The sequence below is a fragment of the Mercurialis annua genome, linkage group LG1-X (genome assembly GCF_937616625.2).
Source record: "Mercurialis annua linkage group LG1-X, ddMerAnnu1.2, whole genome shotgun sequence".
Taxonomy (NCBI): Eukaryota; Viridiplantae; Streptophyta; class Magnoliopsida; order Malpighiales; family Euphorbiaceae; genus Mercurialis; species Mercurialis annua.
In genome coordinates this window covers 10,152,655-10,177,813 of record NC_065570.1, presented here as the reverse complement: position 1 = coordinate 10,177,813, position 25,159 = coordinate 10,152,655, and the positions used below count along the sequence as shown (strand labels likewise).

The 25,159-nt window shown below is 31.6% G+C and overlaps 2 protein-coding genes across 2 annotated transcripts; one reads left to right on the top strand and one right to left on the bottom strand.

Annotated features, from left to right (window-relative positions):
• Nucleotides 1-2,497: 2,497 nt before the first annotated feature.
• LOC126679516 (uncharacterized) lies at nt 2,498-5,784 on the bottom strand. The gene is made up of 3 exons (XM_050374566.2): nt 4,682-5,784; nt 3,458-4,012; nt 2,498-2,705 (listed from the first exon to the last, which is right to left on the bottom strand). Exons 1-3 carry the CDS (start codon nt 5,546-5,548, stop codon nt 2,607-2,609), a joined length of 1,521 nt encoding a protein of 506 aa, XP_050230523.1. The 5' UTR covers nt 5,549-5,784; the 3' UTR covers nt 2,498-2,606.
• An 11,204-nt stretch (nt 5,785-16,988) lies between these two features.
• LOC126665347 (probable ubiquitin-conjugating enzyme E2 25) lies at nt 16,989-18,119 on the top strand. The gene has a single exon (XM_050358118.2). It carries the CDS (start codon nt 17,096-17,098, stop codon nt 18,044-18,046), a length of 951 nt encoding a protein of 316 aa, XP_050214075.1. The 5' UTR covers nt 16,989-17,095; the 3' UTR covers nt 18,047-18,119.
• The last annotated feature ends 7,040 nt before the right edge of the window (nt 18,120-25,159 follow it).

Below are 25,159 nucleotides of genomic sequence, written 5' to 3'. Positions count from 1 at the left end.
GAACCTGGAATTCGAGGAACGTAAAACCGCTTTACTTGATTGAAGGCTATGGATCGCAAGTAGTGAGTATACACTACTTTTGCGTATTCTACGCTAAATTTATTTTATGCTATACTACAAATTAGTATTAAAATGCATCGCATGATATATTATTTGCCCGTTATATATATGAGTTTTGTATATTGATTTATCAATCATATTGAATTGTGAAAACTAGTATATGATTAGGGGAAACGAGCTATCAATAGGCTGTGTGATCACCAGTGTTGGGTAAGTCTTAGCAAATAGAATTAGACTAACTTATTTGTGAATACGATACGAGGTTAGCATGGTTGAACTATCCCGCGGTCTGTATCTAGTGAATCGCCATGGTTGAACTATCCCGAAACTCCGCTGCAATGTTGGATTTATGATGGTATGATGCATAATGGTTGAACTATCACGATGCCCGGCCAGATGGTTGGTTGACATGGTTGAACTATCCCGTAACCACCATCAAGATTAGAAGATCGCTATTGTTATGAGTATTAGGAATTTTCTAGTTCATGATTGTTTATAACATTAAGGTTTTGATCAGATCAATTGATTGAAATACGTAATATATATTAATACATATTTGTTTTGTTTTAAAATGCGATGCTAATTTTGAGTAATTTCATTAGTGATGTATATTCACTCAGCGTTAGCTGACCCCCCCTACAGTTTTTGTTTCAGGTTAAAAGTAATTGAAGTATTGGGCCTCCATTCTTATTCCGGAAGTCTGCAATGGTTTTGAAAATATGGTCAGAAGTAAGTTTTACTTCGTAGCGCTGTAGTAGTCATTAGACGTCTTTTATAGATAATGTTTTGATTTCAAATGGTTTGATTGTAAACTCTGATACAATTGGCATATATGAAAGGTTTATAAAACCTTGTTTAATCTGTTTGAATTCTGTACCAATTACCCATGAGTGGAATTGGATTTTCTTATGGTATGATTTGGTTGAAACCGGGCAATGCTGAAATGATGTGTCGCATTGTAAGACCCTGGTTTTAAAGAGTTGTTTTGCATGGGTTCCAGAAAGAGATATAGTATTTTGATATAAATATATTTTCTTAAAGAAGTTATGTGAGAACGTTTTTAATATGATTTGTTCTTGCTTTCGCAAAAAAAAATTTATAGTGAGTTTTAGGCTTACTACGGGTTTCGGTGCTATCACACCCATTCCCTAGCGCCGGTCTCGACTCAAAATTTTGGGTCGTGACACTCGGCTCTTCCGAAAGTCGGACATTTATTATGGCAGATCTATCATCAAACTTTTCCCATTAACGTCAACTTAGTAAAAACATACGGCACCTGTAGCAGAGAGCTGCCTGAGATGCGGTATTATGGAGGAAACTGATATTCATGCTCTAAAGGAAAGCGAGGAAGTCTGGGGGTTATAGCTGTTTTCTCCTCTGAATTTGAGAGTAAATGGAAACCAGGGTGGTACTTTGAGAGAATGGGCCGAGTAGAAATAATATTTACGTCGTTGAAGAATGAAAAAATCCAAACCTTCATTCTAAGTCTTTGGATTATCTAGAATAACCACAACAATATCGTTTTTTATAATAATAGACTTCCACATCCATTGCTGTTCGTATGCATTCCAACTATGATTCAAGCTTCACGTCCCCAAGTTACTTGTACTAGGCCTGTTTCAGTTCTGGCTTGGAATGCTCCGCCCCTGTCAGCTATAAAACTGAATACGGATGCCTCAATTGTTCCTTCGAAGAACTTATTAGTTACAAGCGTTGTTATCAGAGACGAGTTTAGGTTAATCATTAGCAGCAGGGTTCCTTTCTTCATGGAATTATGGACATCGAGTTAGTAGAAGCTCTAGCTATGGGCTTCAGTCTGAACCTTGCATTTTCCATTCCTGGTCCGGATCTATTTATGGAGTATGATGTTGCTGGTGTTATTCATAGGCTGCAACAACGTAGACTTTCTATTGATCATATTCATGATATTATTCACGATTATTATGCGTTAGTTGGTGATCGTTCGATTTGCTTTCAGCACATTAATGAAGTTTGTAATCAAGTTGCACTACCCTTATCAAATGGGGTGTGGTTTTTGGTCGTGACTGTTTATTCTCCGGTGAAGCTCCATTCTGGTCAGTTAATGAATTTATTAACTCTAATGGTTGATTAATTAAAAATAAATTTTTTCTCAAAAAATAAATAAACTAAAAGTAATGGAAGTGAAATAAACTGAACATCTTTATATAACTAATAGTAAATCGATGGTGAATTAATAATAAATTTATCTTTTAATACTTTTTATAAAAAAATTGAAAGTAAAAGAACTTCAGAAAATCATATATTTGTAATTTTTCATGTAAACGAAAATTTTCAATTTCTTGTAAAATCAAAGTTTTTTTGTGAAAAGAAAATCAATAAGTAATACTGAAATTGTTTTAATACAACATGGATATTTTTACAAAAAAAACCCTAAAATTAATGTGTTAACTATCGATTGGAACTGTTAAAAACTTATAGATAAGTTTAAGTTACACATAAAAGGAAAAATTAATATCATTATTGATTACAAAATTTATAAGTCATCGATTTACAAGTAAAATGGTTTATGGAGGAGTAACACTTTCAAACGGATTGCACCCTCTTATCTTGACTTCTATGTTTTCTCCACTATGAATTATTTGACAGCATTGTCTACGTGGTGCCTGTTTAGTTCCATTATTCATTAAACGTGTTAGTCACTCACCAATCACCAATATGCGCATCAAACATTTGATTGAATACAAAATTGCATTACATAAACTATATAACATCGTAAAATATTTATTCAAAATACACCAACTAGAAATGAACTATTGACTTCGTCTTTGTCTTTATGGTGTATTTAATGTAATCTAAGGGTTTGATGTGTTTAATGTAGGTCAATTAAACACCTACGTGTATGCCTTGTATATTAATTACTAAATTCATACCGAAAAATTAAATTTAGATAGTTTATGAAATTTATTTTTGTTTAGTTTTACAACCGCCCATAAAATTCAGAATTATTTACATATTAAATTCAGATTTATTACATTTTTAACGATTTTATAATGTTTTTTTAAATTTAACAGTATATAGCACATTTCGTTTTTTGGAATCGTTTTATATAACACAACGCCGTTTTAATACCTATTTTGTAGCTTTATACTTTGTGATGCGAAAAAAAATGCTATAAATAGGTAATACAACGTTTAAATCGCTACAAACTTAAAAGACCAAATTTAATATATAAGTAATCCTAAAATTAAATCAGTAACATAATTAAAATTTTAGTCCTTGTCTAATGTGTCTATCTAGGTGAACTAAAGCTAAAGTTGTAGATGGCCGTTTGATTAATGACATTTGGTCGTTAGTTAGGCATCTTCTACGGACAAAACAAAAATTAGAAAACGAAGGAAAATATTAATTAGCTTACCAAATTCCAAATGTCATAATTCAATCTTGAAGTTGTAGTCACGTTGATAAATTGAACGGTTTCAACTCCACCATATTCGGGTCGGTCACAACTCGTCTCTCCATCTTCCACGTGTCTCTTGTACCTAGTCAACCCTTGACCTTGACCAACAACATTCTCTACAATTCCATCCAAAAAATACACAACTGGTCTTTCACATGGATCCTTACTCATGGGTCGGGTGTTGAATGTGAACGGGTCATTGCTCCAGCTTCTCCATGTTTGAAATGTTTGAAATGCTGTCTCAAGCTGCTTTGCTGTCACTATTGATGGATATAATTGGATAGTATAGCCCCAAGATACTGATACCGACCAATTACGGGTCAAATCGTGACAGATTGTATGTTGAAGCATCCGACCCGGATCCATTTGATATGGTTTAACTAGCTTGCGAAGTGAGTCAACTCGGTTCATGCCTGGAAATATTGAGTGCACATAGTCTAGGTGATGGAGTGAGACTAGTGGAGCCAGCGGGTGTGCTGCCAGTAAACCGTATGGGTTTCCTCTTATATCAAGCTGCAATTATATCAAAAATACTAGGCTTTAAACATAGTAAAAACTAAATAAAATATTGAAAATATAAAAATCGTTAGTGTTAGTTATGTCACGTAATTGTAAATATATTGTAATAAATAATAGCAATATAAACATTACTATAAAAATGAATTAAAAGCACAAAGTATTTTAAATTTTAAAAATATTTAAAAAATAAAATTTAAAAACATAAAATGTTTAAACTGTAAATTTGTTATTGCAACATAAAATACAAGTTTAATTCTATAGAGAATAATACTAATTAAAATATTATATAATAAACACAACTTTAGATTAATTTTTGAACTCCTAATAGGCATTTAAAAATAGACACATATTTGATATCATATCAATATAATGGGCAACTTTCATTGATAATCCTTCAACTACAATCCAATTTTCACCATAGTTATTAAATTTTAATTTATAATAATTTTTTCACTTAATCTCTATCTTATATTAATGTTATCTACTCTTACGTTATTCCAGCTTGATTTCTGTCAAAAATTTAACAATATGATTTTTATTTGGAGAAAATAGTTAAAAAATTAAAGTTTAAAGGACTATGATATATGGTAGAGAAATAAAAGTCAAGGGACTGCAAATGAAAGTTATCCCAAACTATCTATGAAACAAAACTTTGTCACAAACCTGGTGGAAACCAAGTTCTTTGGTTAAAGGGACACCAATCTCAGCAATACAAGCTTGAACTTTCTGATCAGAGCCATAAAACTTATGATACCGATCGATGCAACCATCTAAAACCCTAACAAGTTCTTTAGCTAAACTATAACTAATAGCAAAACCACCGCCACCATACCCCATATTATACGAATGTATAACATCTTGTTCAACGCTCTCTGAATTCCCGCCTATATAATACATCTGATTATGATCATATTTCGCTAACACTTTCACTAAATTCTCCACAAAAAACACTGTATCATCATCTCCCATGACAAACCACCTCACGTTATCCAGTCCCAACTCGAAGCTCTCTTTTACAATTCGCGCGATATGCAGAGCTGAACGCGAGCCGTAGCTGCAAGTGTACTTGAACCTCGAGGTGTTCTCTGATACTTTATATGGCGGTGAGGTTGCTGGCCAGGAATACGTCTCTTGTGGCGGCTCTTCGAGCCAGACGTACCCTCGGGTTATATTCGGTCTCCACCATAGCTCACTGTAGTGGCGGCGATCCTCCCATGTCGTTGCGGAGCCGCCAATGCCGAATAAGATATGGGTTACGTTTGTTTCTTGATGAATATTAGCGGACATGCTGTTTTTAGTTAGTTTTCGGTGACCGGAGAAGGAAACTCGGTCGAATTCAGGACAAGAAAGCCATTGGAATTGGTAAGAGAAAGAAAAGTAGAAGAAAACAAAGATTGAAAGAATAGTACAAATAATCATAATTGTTTTTATTATAAAAGAGCAGAAATCAGTGGCTTTGTTGATGTTAGGGAAAACCAAGAATTTCCAGGCTTTGAAAGGGTCATGAATTGTTGCTTTTGGAGAGGACATTTTTTTCTCTTTTCTTTATCAAAAAAATAAAATTTGAGGAGGAAAATATTTGTTTCTTCGGATAGATAGAATAGAAATTGTAAAGTGGAGGATGAAATTGTTGGTTTTCTCGCCAGAAGATTTCCTTTTTAAATATAATAGAAGAGATGAGTTTAGCTAATATCTATGTTTAGTTTTGTATAGTCTTTGAAATTTATTTGCTTCATTAACGAAAGAAAAATGTTTGGCATTTTCTAACTAACAAAGTAGGAAAGTGCTTTGCATTTTCAAATGGTATATTGGAGGGTGTATTGGATGGTTTTTTAGGTATACTCGGTCTATCACGTCATTCGTAAAAGCTTATCATATTATGACATGTCATTAAAATAGTGGTACTATCGTAATTTTGTTTATTACTATTTTATAATTTTTAATAGTAATATTACGATAATGTCATTATTTTAATGACGTGTCATAATGTGATAAGTTTAATACACGGATGACGTGATGAACTAAGTATACTTAAAAAAATTTCGGTATATTGACAGTAGAAGTTGGTCATATCTATGTATCCATAACTATATGATGAAAGTGATTGAAGGGTCAACGCGGTCTTGAATTTGTAATTCGATCTTAAATAACTCACTTTCAACTATTTTTTTTAATTAAAGATAATACCTTTAATTTTGAGGTTAATTAATAACTACTCTTTATTTTTAGGTCAATTAATGATAAAATTAGGTAATCCTAATCTCTGAACTTGTTTTTATTATATAGTTTTGTCCTTAATTGACAAAAAAAAAATAAAAAGTATTTGTGCATACTTAATCAAAATGGTCAAATGGAGTTATTTGATCCAAGTTGCAAGTTCAGGATCCGAATTAACCTTTTACTTATATCTATATTGCTAATTGTAGACAACTATTTTCCGGATAGGTAAAAAGTAATAAAAAAATGAAGCATCCATTTGTAATTTCCAGAAAAACTCATTTGAATGACGAGCCAACAATCTGAATGTCTGAATTCAAATGGCTAGATTAGTACACAGTGACGAAATTGAAAGATTGAAGCGTAATTAATTGCAAATAGCCCATACTAATCTCAGAAAATGGACTATTTAGAATGCCTTAAAAGTTTATAGAACAATTTACAAGTTTGATGGGTTAAATTAGAAATACTCAAACCTTGTCTAAACCTTAAAGACATAAATAGCTCTTTAGCCACCTTTTTCATGGTATACCTAATTTAATATGAATTTAACTTGCTAATTATATAACTCAGACTTTCAAGCTAACCTAAATATTCCTTTTTACATTACTAATTCAATACATTCAAATGACTCTACTTCTATATTTATTTTTTATTTCAGTAAAAAATTTTCAGTAAATAGCAGTATTGTAGATAGGGAACTATGCGAGCGACCTATCTAATTTTATTATAGAAATTTTCAGAATCTAGTAAATTCTAGAGCTAACCTAACCTATTTAAACATTTTTAACTCATTAATCAACGAGGGTCGGACTAGATAATTAATATATTACGAACAAAAATACAAGACCCTAAAATCTACTAAGCTTGACTGAACCATTCCCCTACACCCCCCACCCTCGCACAACCCCCAAACCATTCCCCTACCACCCCTCCTACCAACCCTCCTCCCCCCCCCACCCCCACACACACACACACTAATCAATCAAACAAGCTTCTACGCTTCAATTCATATAAGAATGCGCTGCTACCTATCAATCCAAAGATGAATTTTATGTCCGGATCACCAAAAAACGAGCCAATTAATCTTAATGGTAGTTCTAAAGACCCAAATTATTTTTATCACTTTTCATTGCATATAGATAGAATTGTTAAATTTCATGAAGTTAGGATGTATGCTTAGCTTATTTTCAGTATTTTCATCATGAACTACTATATTCACTGTTTTTCCATGATTGTCATGAATCGATATAAGAACATGTTTTTAGGATGTTTTACCAGTTTTAGTCAATATATTTGAATTCTAGAATTTTCTAGAATGTTTTTGTGGTTCTAACTGATTTTCAGTGTTTATGCACGTTTGTTTGACCAAACTGATGAACTACCACAAATCAGCTCTTGGTGGCGCTGTCGCCACCATAACCTAGCGCTGCCGCAACAAAAAAGTGGCGCCATGGTTTTTCAGCTCCAAACCCCTCCCAGATCTTCTTGATTCGATCCAGACTATATTTTGTGTTTTCGGGCTCAATTTGAGCCGACAAATTTGCAATTAGTTGTAGGATATTATTCTATATTGTAATGGACCTGTCCAAGTCAGCATTAGCCTGCCACATCAGATTTATGGACTATCACATCATACGGGCCTTGAAGCCTAAACCCGTTAGAGACTAGCAACTTCTAAATGCGATTCAGGATTCGTTTGAACTTGGAATCAACCCGTGATTGAACCAGTAAATGGGTGTTGACCAGAAGAAGAATTTATATGTTCTGACCAAATCTAGATTTTGACTGCATAAACAGCTTGACGATAGATGAGTGTCAGACACTCTAGTTCTTTAAGGTTAAAAGTATCCCTAAACTTTCATGTATATCGACTATATATGGGCATGTTTATATTGTTTATTGATTTAAAATGATGTCCAAATCCAGCATTAACAGGCTTAATAACTTAACCACGTTAATTAACTTAACTCTAAATCTAGCAAATCATCTAGAAATCTTAGGACTGTCATTAAAATGTAATTAGTATTTTCGTTTCAGATCAACTCATCAGCGAATGAATCAACGGAATGGTTTGTGTTGGAAGATGGTAGGCCCTTAATAAAAATACTCATAAAACACTTCACACACAAAAGAAAGACAGGGAGAAAGCAATATGTTTAAACTTTTTGTATTTGTTCTTCTTTATTTAATATGCTTTCTTACATTTCTATTTATACTAGTTTATAGCATTAACGTACATATAGCTATTAACTTCACTTTTATAAACTTAAGTATTAATAACTTTTAACTTAAGCTTTAACTTATTACAATAACATAACTCATGAAGTTAATGAAAGTAACACATACTTTAAACTTAAACATAGTTAATAACTTACGTTTTCCTTTGTATTAATTCAAGTTTAATAACTAACACTCCCCCGTAAACTTGAACCTCTTGTAACTCCGAGCATCATCCTCAACTTCTGAAAATTGTCATATTTTAACGGTTTCGTGAAAATATCAGCAACCTGATCATCAGTTCTCACATACTCCAATTCAATTTCTTTATTTGCAATACACTCACGGATGAAATGATACATTGTATCGATATGCTTGCTTCGATCATGAAACACTGGATTTTTTGCTAGTGCTTGAGCTGATTTGTTATCTATCATAATCTTGGTTGCTTCTCCTTGCTCTAAGTGAAGTTCTTCCAATAACCTTCGTAACCGAATTTCATGGCACGCACATGAAGTAGATGCAACATACTCAGATTCACATGATGAAAGTGCCATAATTGGTTGCTTTTTCGAACACCAAAAAATTGCACTATTTTCCATCGAGAATATAAAACCACTAGTTCTTTTTCTATCATCAATATCTTCATCAAAATCACTATCACAATAACCAATCAACTTGAAATCATTAGAAGCTGAATAAAAGATTCCATAATCAAGTGTACCTTTCAGGTATCGCAAAATTCTCTTGGCTGCTTTCATATGAGAAGTTGTGGGTTTCTCCATGAATTGACTGACAAGTCCAACCGCAAACAAGATGTCCGGTCTCGTGCAAGTTAAGTATCTCAAACTTCCAACGAGACTTTTGAACAAAGTTGAATCTATTCTCCTGACATCTTCTTCCACTTTCGAAAGTTTTACTCCAATTTCCATAGGGATGCTGACAGGCTTGCAGTTTGACATATTAAACTTCTTGAGTATATCTTTTGCATAGTACTCCTGTGATATGAAAACACCATCTGCCATTTTCTTTAATTCGATTCCCAAATAATAGGACATGAGTCCCATATCACTCATCTCTAATTCGCGTTCCCTTGTCTTTTTAAAGTCATTGAACATATTGGGATTAGTAACTATAAAAATGAGATCATCGACATAGATATAGACAAACAACAAATCTCCATCTTGCTCTTTCACATAAAGAGCATACTCATGCATGCATCTGCGGAAGCCATTCCCTTGAAAATACTTATCAATTCGGCTATTCCACGCTCTCGGTGTTTGTTTGAGCCCATACAGAACCTTATTAAGTCTTAGCACTTTATCTTCATAGCATGCATTAATATACCCCTCGTGTTGTTCAATATAAACTTCCTCTTCAAGAAACCCATTTAGAAATGCTGACTTGACATCCAACTGGTGAATCTGCCAATGATTTTCATCTGCAAGTGAAATCAATAATCTGATAGTCTCCATGCGAGCAACAAGAGAAAAAACCTCTTCATAGTCCATGCCCTGTCTCTATTTGTACCCTTTTGCCATAAATCTAGCCTTGTACCTCTCTACATCACCCTTAGCATTCTCCTTGACTTTATTCACCCATTTGACCCCAATTGGTTGATTAGTACTTGGATTAGAAACAAATTTCCAAGTATCATTCTTTTGGATGGACTGGATCTCTTAATTCACAGCTTGAATCCACCTCTCATCTTTGATAGCGTCTTCAAAACTTAAAGGTTCAATATCAGCAAGAAAACATAATAAGTTCATGTCATCTAACCTTTCAATTTCATTATAAATGTCTTCAAGATTTCGATATCTCCTTAGCCTGTCACTTGAACTTGATGAAGGTGATGTTGATGTCGATGTTTGGGATGAAGCAGCTGGTGAAGCTGGTAGTATGAATTCAGCTTCATGAAATATTGGTTCTTCATCTTCAAAGTAAGGTAGGAAATCATATGATCCTTCCTTTTGTGAACTCCAGTCCCATGATTGTTTTTCATTAAACTCAACATCTATGCTAGTCGCTATCTTTCCATTGTCAGGATTGAACAATCTATAACCTTTCGAATTCTCATCATAACTGATGAAAACAAACTTCTCACTTCTATCATCCAGCTTGGACCTTTGTTGCTTTATGTACATAAGCAATAGACCCAAAAACTAGCAAATGGGACATACTTGGCTTCTGTTTACTCCAGACTTCTTGAGGGATCACATCTTTCAAACTCTTAGTTGGACACCGATTTGAAAGATATACAGCACATGCAACTACTTCAGCCCAAAACTCTTCTGGCATATTTTTACTCTTCAGCATTGATCTGCCATATTCAGAATCATTCTATTCTTCCTCTCTGCAACTCCATTTTGCTGGGATGATCCTGGAACGGTCAAGAACCTCCGAGTTCCATGCAACTCACAGAAACTTTTAAATTCATTAAAAGTAAACTCTCCTCCTCTATCAGTTCTCAAAGATTTTATTTTATAGCCACTCTCTTTCTCAACAAGAGCTTTGAATTTCTTAAAGAATCAAAAGCATCAAATTTATTCTTTAAGAAATAAATCCAAGTCTTTCTAGTATAATCATCAATGAATAACACAAAATAAGAACTTTTACCAAGAGATTGAGGATTAATTGGACCACAAACATCTGAATTAATAAGCTGGAGTGGCTTGGTAGCTCTGGAGAGGGATTGCTTTGGAAAGCTCTTTCTTGAATGTTTTCCAAGTAAACATGCTTCACATAACTGCCCCAGATGATCAATAACCGGAATATCCTTCACCATTTTCTTTCTTCCTAAATCTTTTAGATTTTCAAAATTCAAATGCTCGAATCTCATATGCCAAATCCATGATCTATCTTCCACACAAGCTTTCAAACATATAGCTTCACCTGCTTTCATATCTAGAATGAACATTCTATTCTTTCTCATCGCCACTTTGGCAATAAGATTACCATCACGATCTTTAATCCATAGAGTACGCCCTTTCATATTAATTTTACAACCATTCTCCAAAAGCTGACCAATACTCAAAATATTGCTTTTCAATTTTGGAATATAATAAACATCTTGAAGATTTTTATGACTGCCATGTTTTGTCTCAAATAAAACTGTACCTTTGCCATGAATTTCCACCCTTGTGTCATCTCCAAATCGCACATTACCAATAATTTTAGTATTGAGTTCCACGAACTTACTTTTATCCCCAATCATATGATTACTGGCACCATTATCAAGATACCAAGCACTCTTGTGAGTTATGGTTTCTTCCCTGCTAGAAAAAAATAAAGCTTGATTTGCTTCATCATCTTGGCGTTCTACAAGCTTTGTCTTTTCTTCTACTGCTTCATTTTGGCATTCCCAGGAATAATGGCCATACTTGCTACAAGAGTAACACTGCACTCTAGTTTTATCATTTTTCCTCTCGTACACCCCATAATCGCTTCTTCCTCTTCCTCTGTCACGGCCTCTATGAAAATTTTGATTTCTATTTTGATTGAAAGAGTCTTGTTCACCTCTTCCTTGACCACGTCCATATCCTTGACCACAGCCTCTTCCACAAAGTTGTCCACGACCACCTCTAGTAGAAGAATCACCTCTTGATTTGCTAAAGGATTTTGTTAGCAAGGCCTGATCAACATGTTCTTATTTTCCACGATTCATTCTTTCTTCATGGGCACACAAAAAATCCACATAATTGATCAATTTTCATGGTCTCAGTATCTTTCGACTCTTCAATGGCAACCACAACATGATTAAATTTCATAAAAATCTTCTCAACCACACGAAAATCTTCTATTCTTTCTCCAAGTCTCTTCATCTGATTAATTACCACCAACACTCTTGTGGTATAATCTGATATGGTTTCACTCTCCTTCATAAAGAGTGATTCAAAGTCAGGCCTTAGAGTTTGAAGCCGAACTTTCTATACTTTCTCAACTCCCATGACAGAGTTTTGAAGAGTTTTCCATGCCTGCTTCGAGGTAGTATTAATTGCCACCTTTTCGAACATATATATCATCATCCAAACCTTGCTGAATGATTGTGAGAGCACTTTGATCTTTCTTTCTATCTTTCTCCAAAGCATCTCTTTAAACTTGATTTAATGCCGCCTCATCTTCGACCGACTCAAAACCATTTTCAACTATATCCCACACACCTTGTGAACCAAGGATAGCTTTCATTCTATTAGACCAATTTTCATAATTGGTTTTAGTGAGTTGTGGGTATTGAAAAAAAAAAAGAATTCCCTCTCGATGACATTTTGCTATCATGACTTTAATACCACTTTGTTGGAAGATGGTAGGCCGTTAATAAAAATACCCACAAAACACTTCACACACAAAAGAAAGAAAGAAAGGAAACAATATGTTTAAACTTTTTGTATTTGCTTTTCTTTATTTGATATGCTTTCTTACATTTCAATTTATACTAGTTTATATATAGCATTAGCTATTAACTTCACTTTTATAAACTTATTAATAATTTTTAACGTAAACTTTAACTTATTACAATAACACGACTCATGGAGTTAATGGAAGTAACACATAATATACTTTAAACTTAAACTTAGTTAATAACTTACGTTTTCCTTTGTATTAATTCAAGTTTAAAAACTAACAGTTTGTTTGTGAGTTCAATTCCAAATTTCCAGTAGACAGTATATATACGTTTCAATATACGTCGCTGAGTAACATTTGTCATATCGATTTTATTAAAAGAAACCCGCGAGTTAGAGGGGCTTTCATTAACTTGACTTTCGTTAACCTCTTGCAATGATAAACCTATTCGTTCAAAAACAGGAGAGCTACGGTAAGAAGAATGAGATGAATCAGAGTCAGAATCAAAGTAGTCAAACTCTGAAAATACAACTGGAATATCTGATTCAAAAACTGAAACCTCTCCCGCCTGACCATTAAACTGAAAAGGAATTGTGTAGTCAATACGTTTGCAATATGTCGATATGAGAACAGATCCCACGACTATTTTATCTTTTCTTATAACCGGAAGGATGCATCGAAGTAAATCTTCATAACCGATTACTCATGCACCGAAAAAAATCTTCCTCCCAAGCACCTATAGGTACTCTAGTAATTGATACCCAGCATCCCAAGGTTGAAAGTTGCAAAAACTGATTGAATGTCCGAGTAAAACCAGTTATTAGGGTAGTTCTCAAAATAAATAAGCCTGTTCAAAGGATCAATGTTGGGGAACGAGGTTGCAACTACAGGTCCGGCGTGCATGAAGGCTGAAGAAGAAGGAGCATGCCGTTGAGAGAGCTGAGCCGCCATCGAGTATCATCTGACTTTTAGATAGCAATTGTAAACATAAGAGATTATTTGTGGACATATATATTTTTTAGTTAAACTCATTAATTATGTGTTTGATAAAAGTCCTCAATGAAAATTATTCATTTGAGAGATACTTTCATTGGATTCAGAATTGTCAATGGAGTAGCTTGATAGTACTCACACCAAATTTGTTCAGGCCTATGCATAATGAAGATGATTAGAAGTTGAATTTGGTAGTGGCACCGGCATGATTCGAATTTGGATGTAGAATATTCAGCTAGGTTCTTATGGATACACTTGCCCATTTTGTTTCTCAAAACTAATATCTAGCAGACCAAAATATTCAAAAGAAAGTTTATGTTATTGTTGTTGAAATCTGCTGGAAACTGCTGCTGCTTTAAAAACTGTTGTTTCAAAACTGCTTCTGCAGGAATACTACTTATAAGTGTATATCGAGATTCAATATTTTCTTATCAACCTCGGTATATTCGAAATATATGCACCAGATTGAGGGGGGCTATATGGAACCAAGACGGTAAAGGTGTAAATGACGGCGGCTATTGTATTATTTTTAGCTCGTTAACACACACATTATGTGTGTATCAACATCATCACACATACTTTGTGTGTAAAAACAGTTGTTGAATTACTACTTATAATTTTTTTTTTATTTTTTTTTGTCAAAGGCTAAAATTTCATTGAATAAAACATGAGAAATACAGACATAAACGACTCCTCAACAATTTTAAGTGAGCCATTCCATAAGAGAATGATGAGAACTGCAGATGCAGTCATCGACAAGGGCTTTTTTAGCCACCAAATGGGCCACCCAATTACATTTGAAATCTAATTTTCGAGAATTAGAAAACTAGATTTATATAACTACTTCGGCATCTCTGTCATTGGTAGAGGAGGAATTAGCAGCATCAGTACCATTCAGAACTGGATCATCATGTCTTGTGAGTAACACATCCTCTATCGATATCCGAAGCGCCAATGAGTATCACAATCAGTACTACTATGCCAACATAGAACCCCAACCAAGATAATATTACCTGCAAAATCACTAACCACAAAAAATCCACTAGATAAAAGTAAGCTATGAAGAAACCATTACAAAAAATAATGAAACAAAAATAATGACACATAAAATAAAGTAATACAAAAAAAGAAAAAATTAATCTAAAATAAAGTAATAAAGTAATTTCACATATCTGCCTTCGGAGTTGAATAGTTCCATATTCCATCCAAAATCCAAGATATAACCAAATATATAAATTTTACTTTTTAGAGCATCTATAATGGACACTTTAAAAATTGTATAAAAAATCTAAAAGTTAAACAATGCTTTAATGGACTTTTTATATTCAAAAATAAAATAAAAGTCCGTTTAACTCTTCAAAACAGATTTATATATTAAAAAACACAATATGTATTCTATATTTTATTACTTCTTTCGCAATCAATTAACTTCTGCATTTTAAACTTTACAATCTCTAAAACTAGAAATTCGCTTAATTTAGATTAGTTTTCTATTCATTATTATTAAAAAAAAATTTTATCTATTCAAATATGATCTTTAATAGAAAAAAATACCATTAAGATGCTTTAAAGTGAAATCGCCAAAAATGTGATATATAATCACGCCAAATAAAAAATACAGATTTTAGAATGGTCATTATGCAATTTTTTGAGCAACCAAACATGAACAAAAAATAAAAAAAATGGACAAAAGCATGATAGTAAATTTCAAAAAAATCTAGAGATACACACCATTTATTGTTGCATATTGAGAAGAGAACTGTTGAATTTCAGGACTTAAGTATATACTACTGTTGCTAAGCCATGGAATACTAAAAAATTGCAATTGATTTATGTAATACTTACCATGAAACTTGATTTTCCAATTTGACAATCACCCAAGAGAGTAATTTTTATGGAAACTAAATCAAAATCATTAAAATCATGATGATAATGGTGATAATGATGCACCGTTTTGAAAAATAAATCCACTTTTTAAAAATAACCGTCAATTGAATTGTTGGAATTCTTATACTTATGGACAATATTGAATAAAGGAAATTGAAATATATTGCGGAATGCATATGATGGAGAGAACAAGAGAAATCTTACCAAGTGAAAGGAGATTTTGAAAGTGCGGTTTTCAGAAATTTTACAAGCTACTTATAATTAGAGTAGGACTTATCGCACACACGTTAATTGTGTGTGTACAAACAATTAATGAATTGCTTTGTATATATAGAGTAGGACTCTTAACTTTAGAAGTTAGTTTTTGCAATTCTACAAAACTCATCAATATATAGTTTCGGTTTTCGGGTTCTCTAAAATCCCGTCAAATATCCACCCCTAATTCAAAATATGACATGTAGGAAGTAAGTAAATAAAAAAAATACAAAATTGAAAATATATTTGTAATGAAAATAATTTTATTTGTTGGAATGAAGCGCCGACAAAAAAAATGATTAAATTGATTAATCGGACTAAAATTGAAAAGCCAAACTGGAAAATGTGACTGTCTAGTTTAAAAATTTAGATTTAGTTTTGAATATTTAAAGTTTATGGTTTATATTTTTAGGTTTAGGATTTAAAATTTTAAAAACTGTGCAGTTAACCGATTTACAAGTAATATATTTTTGATAGATTATTAATATAAACATATATAAAATAGATATTTTTTAAAAATGTTTAAATTAAAATATATGTTTTATTCTATATACTTAAATAAAAAAATATTTAGTTGTTGTAATTATACAAAAAAATATTTTATTTAGAAAGCATTTATTTTTCATAACAAATCATTTACCCACTTGAAAAACCGGGTTAAAGTTTTTTGTGGTCATCGAACTTTACTGTTTTTATGAAATCGTTACCAATTATAAAAACTTACATAATAGTTGCCGAACTATAAAAAGTTATAAACAGTAACTAAATTTTTATTTTTCTACAAAAGGGTTACTATATTAATAATGTGGATAAGGAGAAAAATAATAATTAAGCTGATAACCTTTTTATAAAAATTATAATAGTTCGATAACCGTTTTATAATTCTTTTTAGTTCGGTAACCGTTTTGTAAAATAATATAATTCGGTAGCGTTTTATAAAACAGTTAAAGTTACGGTGACCTCAAAAATATATAACCCAGCAAATCCATAAATAACAAAATAATAACTTTTTCCAATTAAAATTTAGGAAGGTAGGTGCAGTCGTCTAGAATTCTATTCTAAGAAGGATTCTACTTCCTTTTGAGTTCTGGATTCCTTGGCATATATCCCATGTTTTAGCTTTACATATTTATAATATCTAGGTCTTCCTCAATTGATGAGATCATGGCTTCAGAAATAGAAGTAGAGGAAGAAAAATTTAAACAATTCGACATTGTTACAGACTATTCTGATCACTTCTACGCCAATAATAGTATTAATGGAGTTGGCGTCACCTTCACCAATCCACAAAATAATGTCAGCAAAAGCATTATGAAAGAATGGAGAAATCTAGAGAGAAATCTTCCAGATTCCATCTACGTTAGGGTTTACGAAGGCAGGATGGATTTGCTTCGAGCAGTGATAATCGGGGCGGACGGAACTCCTTATCACGACGGCCTTTTCTTTTTCGATGTTTTATTTCCAACGAGTTACCCTAACCAACCTCCATTGTTCCATCACCGAGCACACGGCATGCAATTGAATCCAAATCTTTATCCTGACGGAAAAATTTGCTTAAGCTTGCTGAATACCTGGTTTGGATCAAAATCTAAAGGAGAATCATGGGATCCTTCGCGTTCGACGATTCTTCAAGTATTATTATCGATTCAAGCACTCGTTCTCAATAAGAAACCCTACAGCAATAATCCATTCACCTTCGTTTCATCGCATGTAAGAAGGTTAAGTAGGCAATACAATAAGCAAGTTTTTATATTATCTTGCAAGACAATGTTGTGTTTATGGAGAAGACCCCCGAAGAATTTTGAGGGTTTCGTAAAGGACCATTTTCGTGGGAGAGCGAATAAGATTTTGAAGGCGTGTAAGGATTATGGAGATGGTAATGCGATCATCGGCGAAGAGATGAATGGAAATTCTGTGGTAGTTCCTGAGGAGTGGAAGACTGTGATGAGAGATGTGCATGCTCTACTTGATGCTGCGTTCAACAAGAACGAAGATGTTGGCCCAAACAAGCTTCCATCCGTTATATCAACAGCAGCAAATATTGAATTTTTTATTTTTATGTCATTTATACTTTTGATTTCTGTCTTATTTGTCGTCGGCGTATTTATCAGGTAATTTTGAGTTAAATTCATTGTTTCTATTTAGGGTTTAGGTTCTTAGTAGTTGCTGTAAAAATCAAATTTGCAATTTCAGTTTTGGCAATTTAATAAATAATAATTATGTTTTTTGCATTTCAAAACACCGAGTAATATTATATGGATAGCGGAATAAAAACCGTTTCGAGTACCATTTCAACATTTTTCCAAAAAAATGCTAGTATTTCAGATTGAAAAAATTTAAAAGTTTGTATTATTTTGTGTTAAAATTGCAAAGCACTACTAAATTTTGTGATTTCAAAATAATTAAGCCTAAAATATATTATAAGTGCCTTCTATATTCTTTTTATCCACATGAAATTTATATTATAAGTGCCTTCTATATTCTTTTTATTCGGATTAATTATGTGGTAATTTTTCATAATACATGTTTCGGCATTTTAATTACAATTTTACATTGCGGGTTTTGACTTTACAGCCACCATTGCTTGTCGGTTTCCTCATTGCCACCGTATGTGAAATGTAAGATCTGAATTTTCAGATTTAAAAATTCAGATTTTATTTATTCAGATATATATGTATTATATATATTATATGTAAATAGTATATTTACACAATATAATTGGTAGATTAGTTTTTTTTTTATTAAATGTATATACGATTTATATATTATTTATATTCTGTTATTATCATATTTGATTTGTAAATTTATAATTCCATTTTGCAATGTTAAATTTTGTTGAATAAATCTGTACATTAATAATATATTTATTTTATATACAAGGCATGTTATATGTAATTTTGCACTTTATATATAATTTTCCGTCTGTATGGTAAAAACATGAAACAGTGTACGTTTTTAGAAGAAAAAAAATTAGATCTGTAATTTAAAATAAATTATTTAAAAAAATGAGATATATATAGTATATTTAAATAAATTTAAATATTCAGTACTTTTGTAAGTATGTTTATAAAGGTAATAGTTTATAAAAAGTGAAACTTTCGGGTAGCATTTTTATAGATATTTTATGTGTTCTTATTATTTATGTAAAAATCTCTTTACTTAGTTAATAAAGGGTTGTCGGACCCTTCAAAATACGAGACGTAGTTTGTTAATTTAAAATTACTATATATCCAAATTTATCTTTGAGAGTTTTTCAAAATACCCATACTGTGTATAAATATTTTGAAAAATACGGTTTGACCAGTTTGGGTTTATTTTTTACGGTTTGACTTTTAAAAGTTGCGAAATTGGACTTTTTGAATAAAAAATACGGTTTTTATTTTTAAAAAAAATCAGTAAGTTTACTAATGGTTTACTAACAGTTTACCAACGGTTTACAAACAAAAATGTTTACTGTCGGTTTACTAAAAGTTTACTAACGGTTTTTATTTATAAAAATACGGTAAATCTACTATCGGTTTACCAACAAAAAGTTTACTATCAATTTACTAACTGTTTACTAACAGTTTACTTAAAAATAAAATTTACTATTAATTTATTTTTTAACCGTATAGATAATTTATTAATCATTTACTATCAATTTAATAAAAAATAAGTTAATTTACCATCTATTTACTAACAGTTTACTATTTTGACGAAAACTTATAACTAATTTATTAAATATAAGGTATAGTTATATTTATTAACAGTTTACTATCGTTTTACTAAATAATAAATCAAACTCCTGAAATTCATAAATAGAAAATAATATAATTAATTTTACTTTCAGAGCTTAATTAACCTTAATTACTATCATAGATGTTTTAACAACACTTAGCAAGAAGAAGAAAAATTTACTATCAGTTCACTAACGGTTTACTAGTAGCAGTTTACTAAAAGTTTTATAAATTTACTTTTAATTTATTTTTTGAATTATAAAATAAAAAAAAAATTATCAATTTATTTACTATTGGTTTACTAATAATTTTTTACTATTAGTTTACTAACGGTTCACTAACAATTTACTAACGGTTTAATTAATTTATTTTTAGTTAATAAAAAGAAGAAACACCAAATTTACTGCTTCTTCTCTTCAATTTACAGTACAATCCAACAAACTTATCATACGCTCGAATCCCAAAAATCACAGAAATCAAGCCAACTTGAACATACCCAGAAATTTCAAAAATCACGGCACTCCAAGAAATAGAGTTTCTCTAAGGCATTTTATTGAACACTCACCGTGCAATCAAAATTTGACCAGATTTCACATACCCATTAATCAAAGCAGTCCAAATAATCACATCACGATCACTACAACACGTATCAAACACCTTACGAGCATAATCCACACGCCCACAAACCGCAAAACAAATGAACCAACCATTTTGTACAAAATCATAAAACCCCCAACCCAATTTAATAACAACATATTCTAAGCAACCATCACGGCACCTCACCATCAGAAGAAAAAATTCCATCACCGCCGCAGAAATTCCATGTCTTGCCTATTAAACCATCGCCGTTTTTGAACTGTTCGTTTCTTTTTTCTTCTTCTTCGAAGAAACAAAGAGGAGGAGCAACGTTGATGACGATGAATGGAAGATTCGAGTAGCAGTGTCTTCTTTATGGTAGTCTTACTCAGCAGTGGTCTCATCTTCGTCAGTCTCATCTTTGTCGTTGTCGTCGTCTTCGTGGCTAGGAGAAACACCGTGTTAGTGAAGCTAGTTAGTTAATAGTGATATTAAAAGAAAAATAAGTTAATTATCAAATAAACTCAGCTTATACAGTATTAATAGGGAAGGAAAGGCTGGGCCGCATATTTGGGAATAAATTAGACATGAACAGTGTTGTACCTAATTTCCTCTTTATCTTTTACACCCTTTTAATAAAGCGGTATTTGCAAAACAAATATCAAACGTTTTATTTATAGCAATTTAATATTTTAATATTTAAAATATTACGAAACAAGTTTTAACTTTTTTTATTTTGACAATTTGTAGCCCTAACAGTTTTTCGGCAACTTTATACATATATGATAACCATATTAGATATATGTATTGGCATATTAAAGTTTCAAATAAAATTCTAATTTTTTGTATTGCTGCACTTTGTAGTTTTAAAAAGGAAACAAAACTGCCGAAAAATTGATTGGGGCTACAAATTATAAAAATAAAAAGGTTGGGATTTATTTCGTAACGTTTTAAACACTGGGATTAAATCGCTGTAACAGTGAAACGTTGCGATTTGTTTTTCTAATACCTATGTTATAAATAACCAAGTAAAACTCATAATCCTCATAATTTTTTTTATTTTCTTTTCTCCCTGGACCATAGCCACCCCCATTGGAAAAAACACAATAATTTTTTTTTATTTTTATTTTTTTATTATATTCTTCTTTTCCTTTCATATCTAGAGTGCCTTTGTCGTTCCGTCTTCGCTGCTCCATCTTCACCATCGTTCCGTTCTGCCTTCGCTATTTGCCTCCGTCTTGCCGTTTCATCTATTATCTCCGTTCATTGTTAGCGTTATCGTCCCCATTATCATTTATATTTTCCGTTGTCGTTATTCTATTTTGATTTCAGATTCGAAGTTTATTGTTCTTTTTCCTTCTTCGTTTTCAGGCCTCTAATTTTTATATTTGTTTATGTAATAGTAATTTTTCATTATGAATTATGTATAAAAATAATATTTAAAGAATTTAATATTACTTTTCATGTTACATAAAAACATTGTGATTTTATGGAATTATATTTTGTTGTTTTTGCATTTTTACTGTATTTTTGCGTCTTTTTCATTATTCAGAACAATTTATTGATAACGGTTGATTGCTGAATTATTATAATGTTACACTGTTGATTTTGTATTGGTATTCAGTTGATATTTAGTTGATTTTAACATTTGCGAAGAATATGATGTTGTACATTTTTTATGTAGAATTTTGAGTCGAGAAATCAAAAAACGCACTCGAGCATCTCAACTAAGTTGACACCCTCTCAAGGTTGATCTTTGCTTGATCTTAAAATTGAAGATAGAAATGACATTGTATATGAAAAAAAATTAAAGTTAAATATATGGTAAATAATAAGTGCAAATTAATTTATGAGTAATAAATAAATCAAAAAATGTTTAGAAAATGAAAACTAATGAAAAAAAAAGATTGAAGATTTTAAATTACTCAGCTTACTACATATTATTATCTTTATTTGATATTAGGTTGATATTTATTTGATTTCAGATTAATTTTTTGCTGATCTTTAAATTTAGGAAAAAGACAATATTCCACATGAAAAAAATTTAAAATTAAATAAGATATAAATAACCAATACGGATTAATTATGAGCAATAAATAAATAAAGATCAAAATATGTAAAGAAAAAAAGTAAAAATAAAATAATTTTTTTTATATTATCCAGTTTATTACAATGTTATTGATGTTTGGTTAATTGTTTTTGATCTTAAAACTAACAGAAATCGTGAGAAAAGTTAAAAATTAAATAAAAAAATTAAATATATAATAAATAATAAATGCAAGAATGTAATTATAAAAAAAAATTAAAAATGAAAAACAAATGTCGGAAAATGAAAATTAATATAAAATGTAAAGTTTTTAAAAGATTAACTTAAAAAAGAAAACACACTTGGTATGAAATATAAAATACCAAAAAAACTATATATTGTGTAAAAAATAGTATTTCTATAAAATGTCCAAAAAAAAAATGGAACAGAACATAAAAGCAATAGACATCTTTTTTTTTGTTCTCAGCCAGGGCTAAATGCAGAAATGCTGCGTTTTATAGTGCTGGACATAGGGGTGTGCATCGGTCGGTTCGGTCATCGAACCGAACCGAAACTAAATTAACCGAACCCAAAATGTTAGAAAATTCCAAAACCGAAATCGAACCGAATTATATTGAAACCGAACCGAAACCGAACCGAAATAATATTTCGGTTCGGTCGGTTATTTCCGTTAACCGAAATAACCAAATTTTATTAAAATTAATTATTAAAAAATAAAAAATAAAATAAAAAAATAATAATTTTAATACTAATTTATAATTTAAGTACATTTTGAGGGGTTTTAGTAACTAAATTCTAAAAACATTACAAAATTACCTTAACTTTTTAAAAAAAATTACAAAAATAACACAATTAATATATATAATTCGGTTATTTCGGTCGGTTCGGTTAATTCGGAAATTCTATCGCCAAAACTGAACCGAACCGAATTAACCAAACTTTTTAAAAATGAAAACCAAAACCGAACCAAATTGACTAAAAACCGAACCAAATTAAAATTTCGGTTTGGTTCGGTCGGTTAATTCGGTTTTAACCGAATACTGCACACCCCTAGCTGGATAGACCACTTTTAACTTTCGAATTTCCAACGTTAGTCCGTGCTGAAATCTATCCTAGTCTATATGTATATTCGCTTATGTTCCTTAGGGAAGGTTAAGAAGGTTCATATCTTGTCTTATTAATAATAATCAGGATTATTTTTAACTTAAAAGTTCGTTTTCTTTGCCTGAATAATATCGATAATAAATCTAATCTTGTTTAGAACTATTATTTTCAAATATAAATTGTTCCCTCAACTTAGCTAGTCGGGTTTATTTTTATATTTAGCAAATTTTGTTTTCTTGTTATATAAATACCCATATTAGTCACTACTGATAACAAGATAGACGGAAACAATCGCAAATCAAGCCACATATCCATTAAAAGCCCAAGAACAGTAAGGACCTATCAACTATTGTCTAAGTCGGCCCTCTGCAGTCAATAACCGACCAAGCCTATAACCACCTAACCAACCAAGCTAAACAAATCCAACCACCTCACAGAGACAAAAGACTGAGTAAGACCAATCTCACAGAGACAATATGACTAGCTAACATCCGAGCAAGCCGTCCTCGCATAAGCATACATGCATAAGTAAAGACCGAGTAGGATTCCACAGAGGTAAGGTCTAAACAAGTCAAAAGACACAATCTGACAAGAAAGTACAATTTGACTAGACGCCGACAAAACTTGCAGAACACAAAGACAAAAAGAACATGTGTCAAACATTGTCAGCCCAGTCTCCTGTCAACCAATGGCTACAACAAACCTTCAACTATAAAAGGGCCAAACACCGAGTAAGTAAAGGTTACTACACTTTTTCCTCTAAACTCATAATCTACTTGTTTTTTTTCTATTGTTTCTCATACTCATATTAACTTGACCGTCGTAGTAGTTTTTTTGAAATCCCCTTTCGGCACCCTTTTAATGGTGTTCTTTGTGACCTGTCAGATATTAGTGGAGCGGACCCAACCCGGCCCAGATTACAGTTATCACTACACAATGTAGATGGATATTAAACTTTCTGGTTCACTCAGTTTATCCAAAATTATAGAAAGAGTACTATGTTTCAAATCATTAAAAGAATATCACTCAGTTATGCTTTTCTACAATGAGAGATCAATATGGTTAAAAACGTAAAACACATCGGTTTTACTTACATGGCAATGTCAGAATTACAAAAAGAGGTATAACTCATTATTATTTTTTTAATAAAAAAATATAACTTAATATCATTTTTTTAATTTGTATTTGTGATAAACTCAGTATCCTTTTTGTATTGAAATTTTAACAGATGCGGCCATAATGACCTTCTGTTATAATAAAATCATACTGGACCAGGAGCTTTATTGCTATCACATATAAGAAAAGTCGATAAAACATCTTCATAGAAGAATGGAGAGGACAAAGCTAGCTCTCGACCTAATCAGCTACAACCAATTAATTTGCAGACTCTCTATCTGAAATGACAAGAAGGGCTGTATTCGAAATAAATTATTGTAGTATTGGTATACATGGTGGTTGATATCATCGGGATTGCTATAACAACAATTATCAACCATAATGTCAGAGATCAAATTATTCCTAAAATGGAATGAGGCAACAAAGTGGATATTTTCTTTTGTATTTTTATCACAAAATAAATTCCAGTTTAATTTTGAAATCTAATGCTATAAGGATTCCAACTAAAGAGAAACAAAAAAAAAATTATCAGCATTTAAGGTTCAAAGATTGCCTTTCTCAGAATCGTGCAGGCTCATGGTATGAAAAACATCTTATAAATCCTCGATAGCAAACTGAACTAAAACTAGCTTATCATTCAAGTCTCCTATATTATTTTTATTCCATCTC

Excerpts from the sequence above, each read along its gene's own strand:
- LOC126665347 (XM_050358118.2), top strand. The coding sequence starts at position 17,096 with ATGGCTTCAGAAATAGAAGTAGAGGAAGAAAAATTTAAACAATTCGAC.
- LOC126679516 (XM_050374566.2), bottom strand. The coding sequence starts at position 5,548 with ATGTCCTCTCCAAAAGCAACAATTCATGACCCTTTCAAAGCCTGGAAA. Across the intron at positions 4,013-4,681 it reads AAGAACTTGGTTTCCACCAG|CTTGATATAAGAGGAAACCC; the intron begins GTTTGTGACAAA and ends ATATAATTGCAG. Across the intron at positions 2,706-3,457 it reads ATTATGACATTTGGAATTTG|GCACCACGTAGACAATGCTG; the intron begins GTAAGCTAATTA and ends GGAACTAAACAG.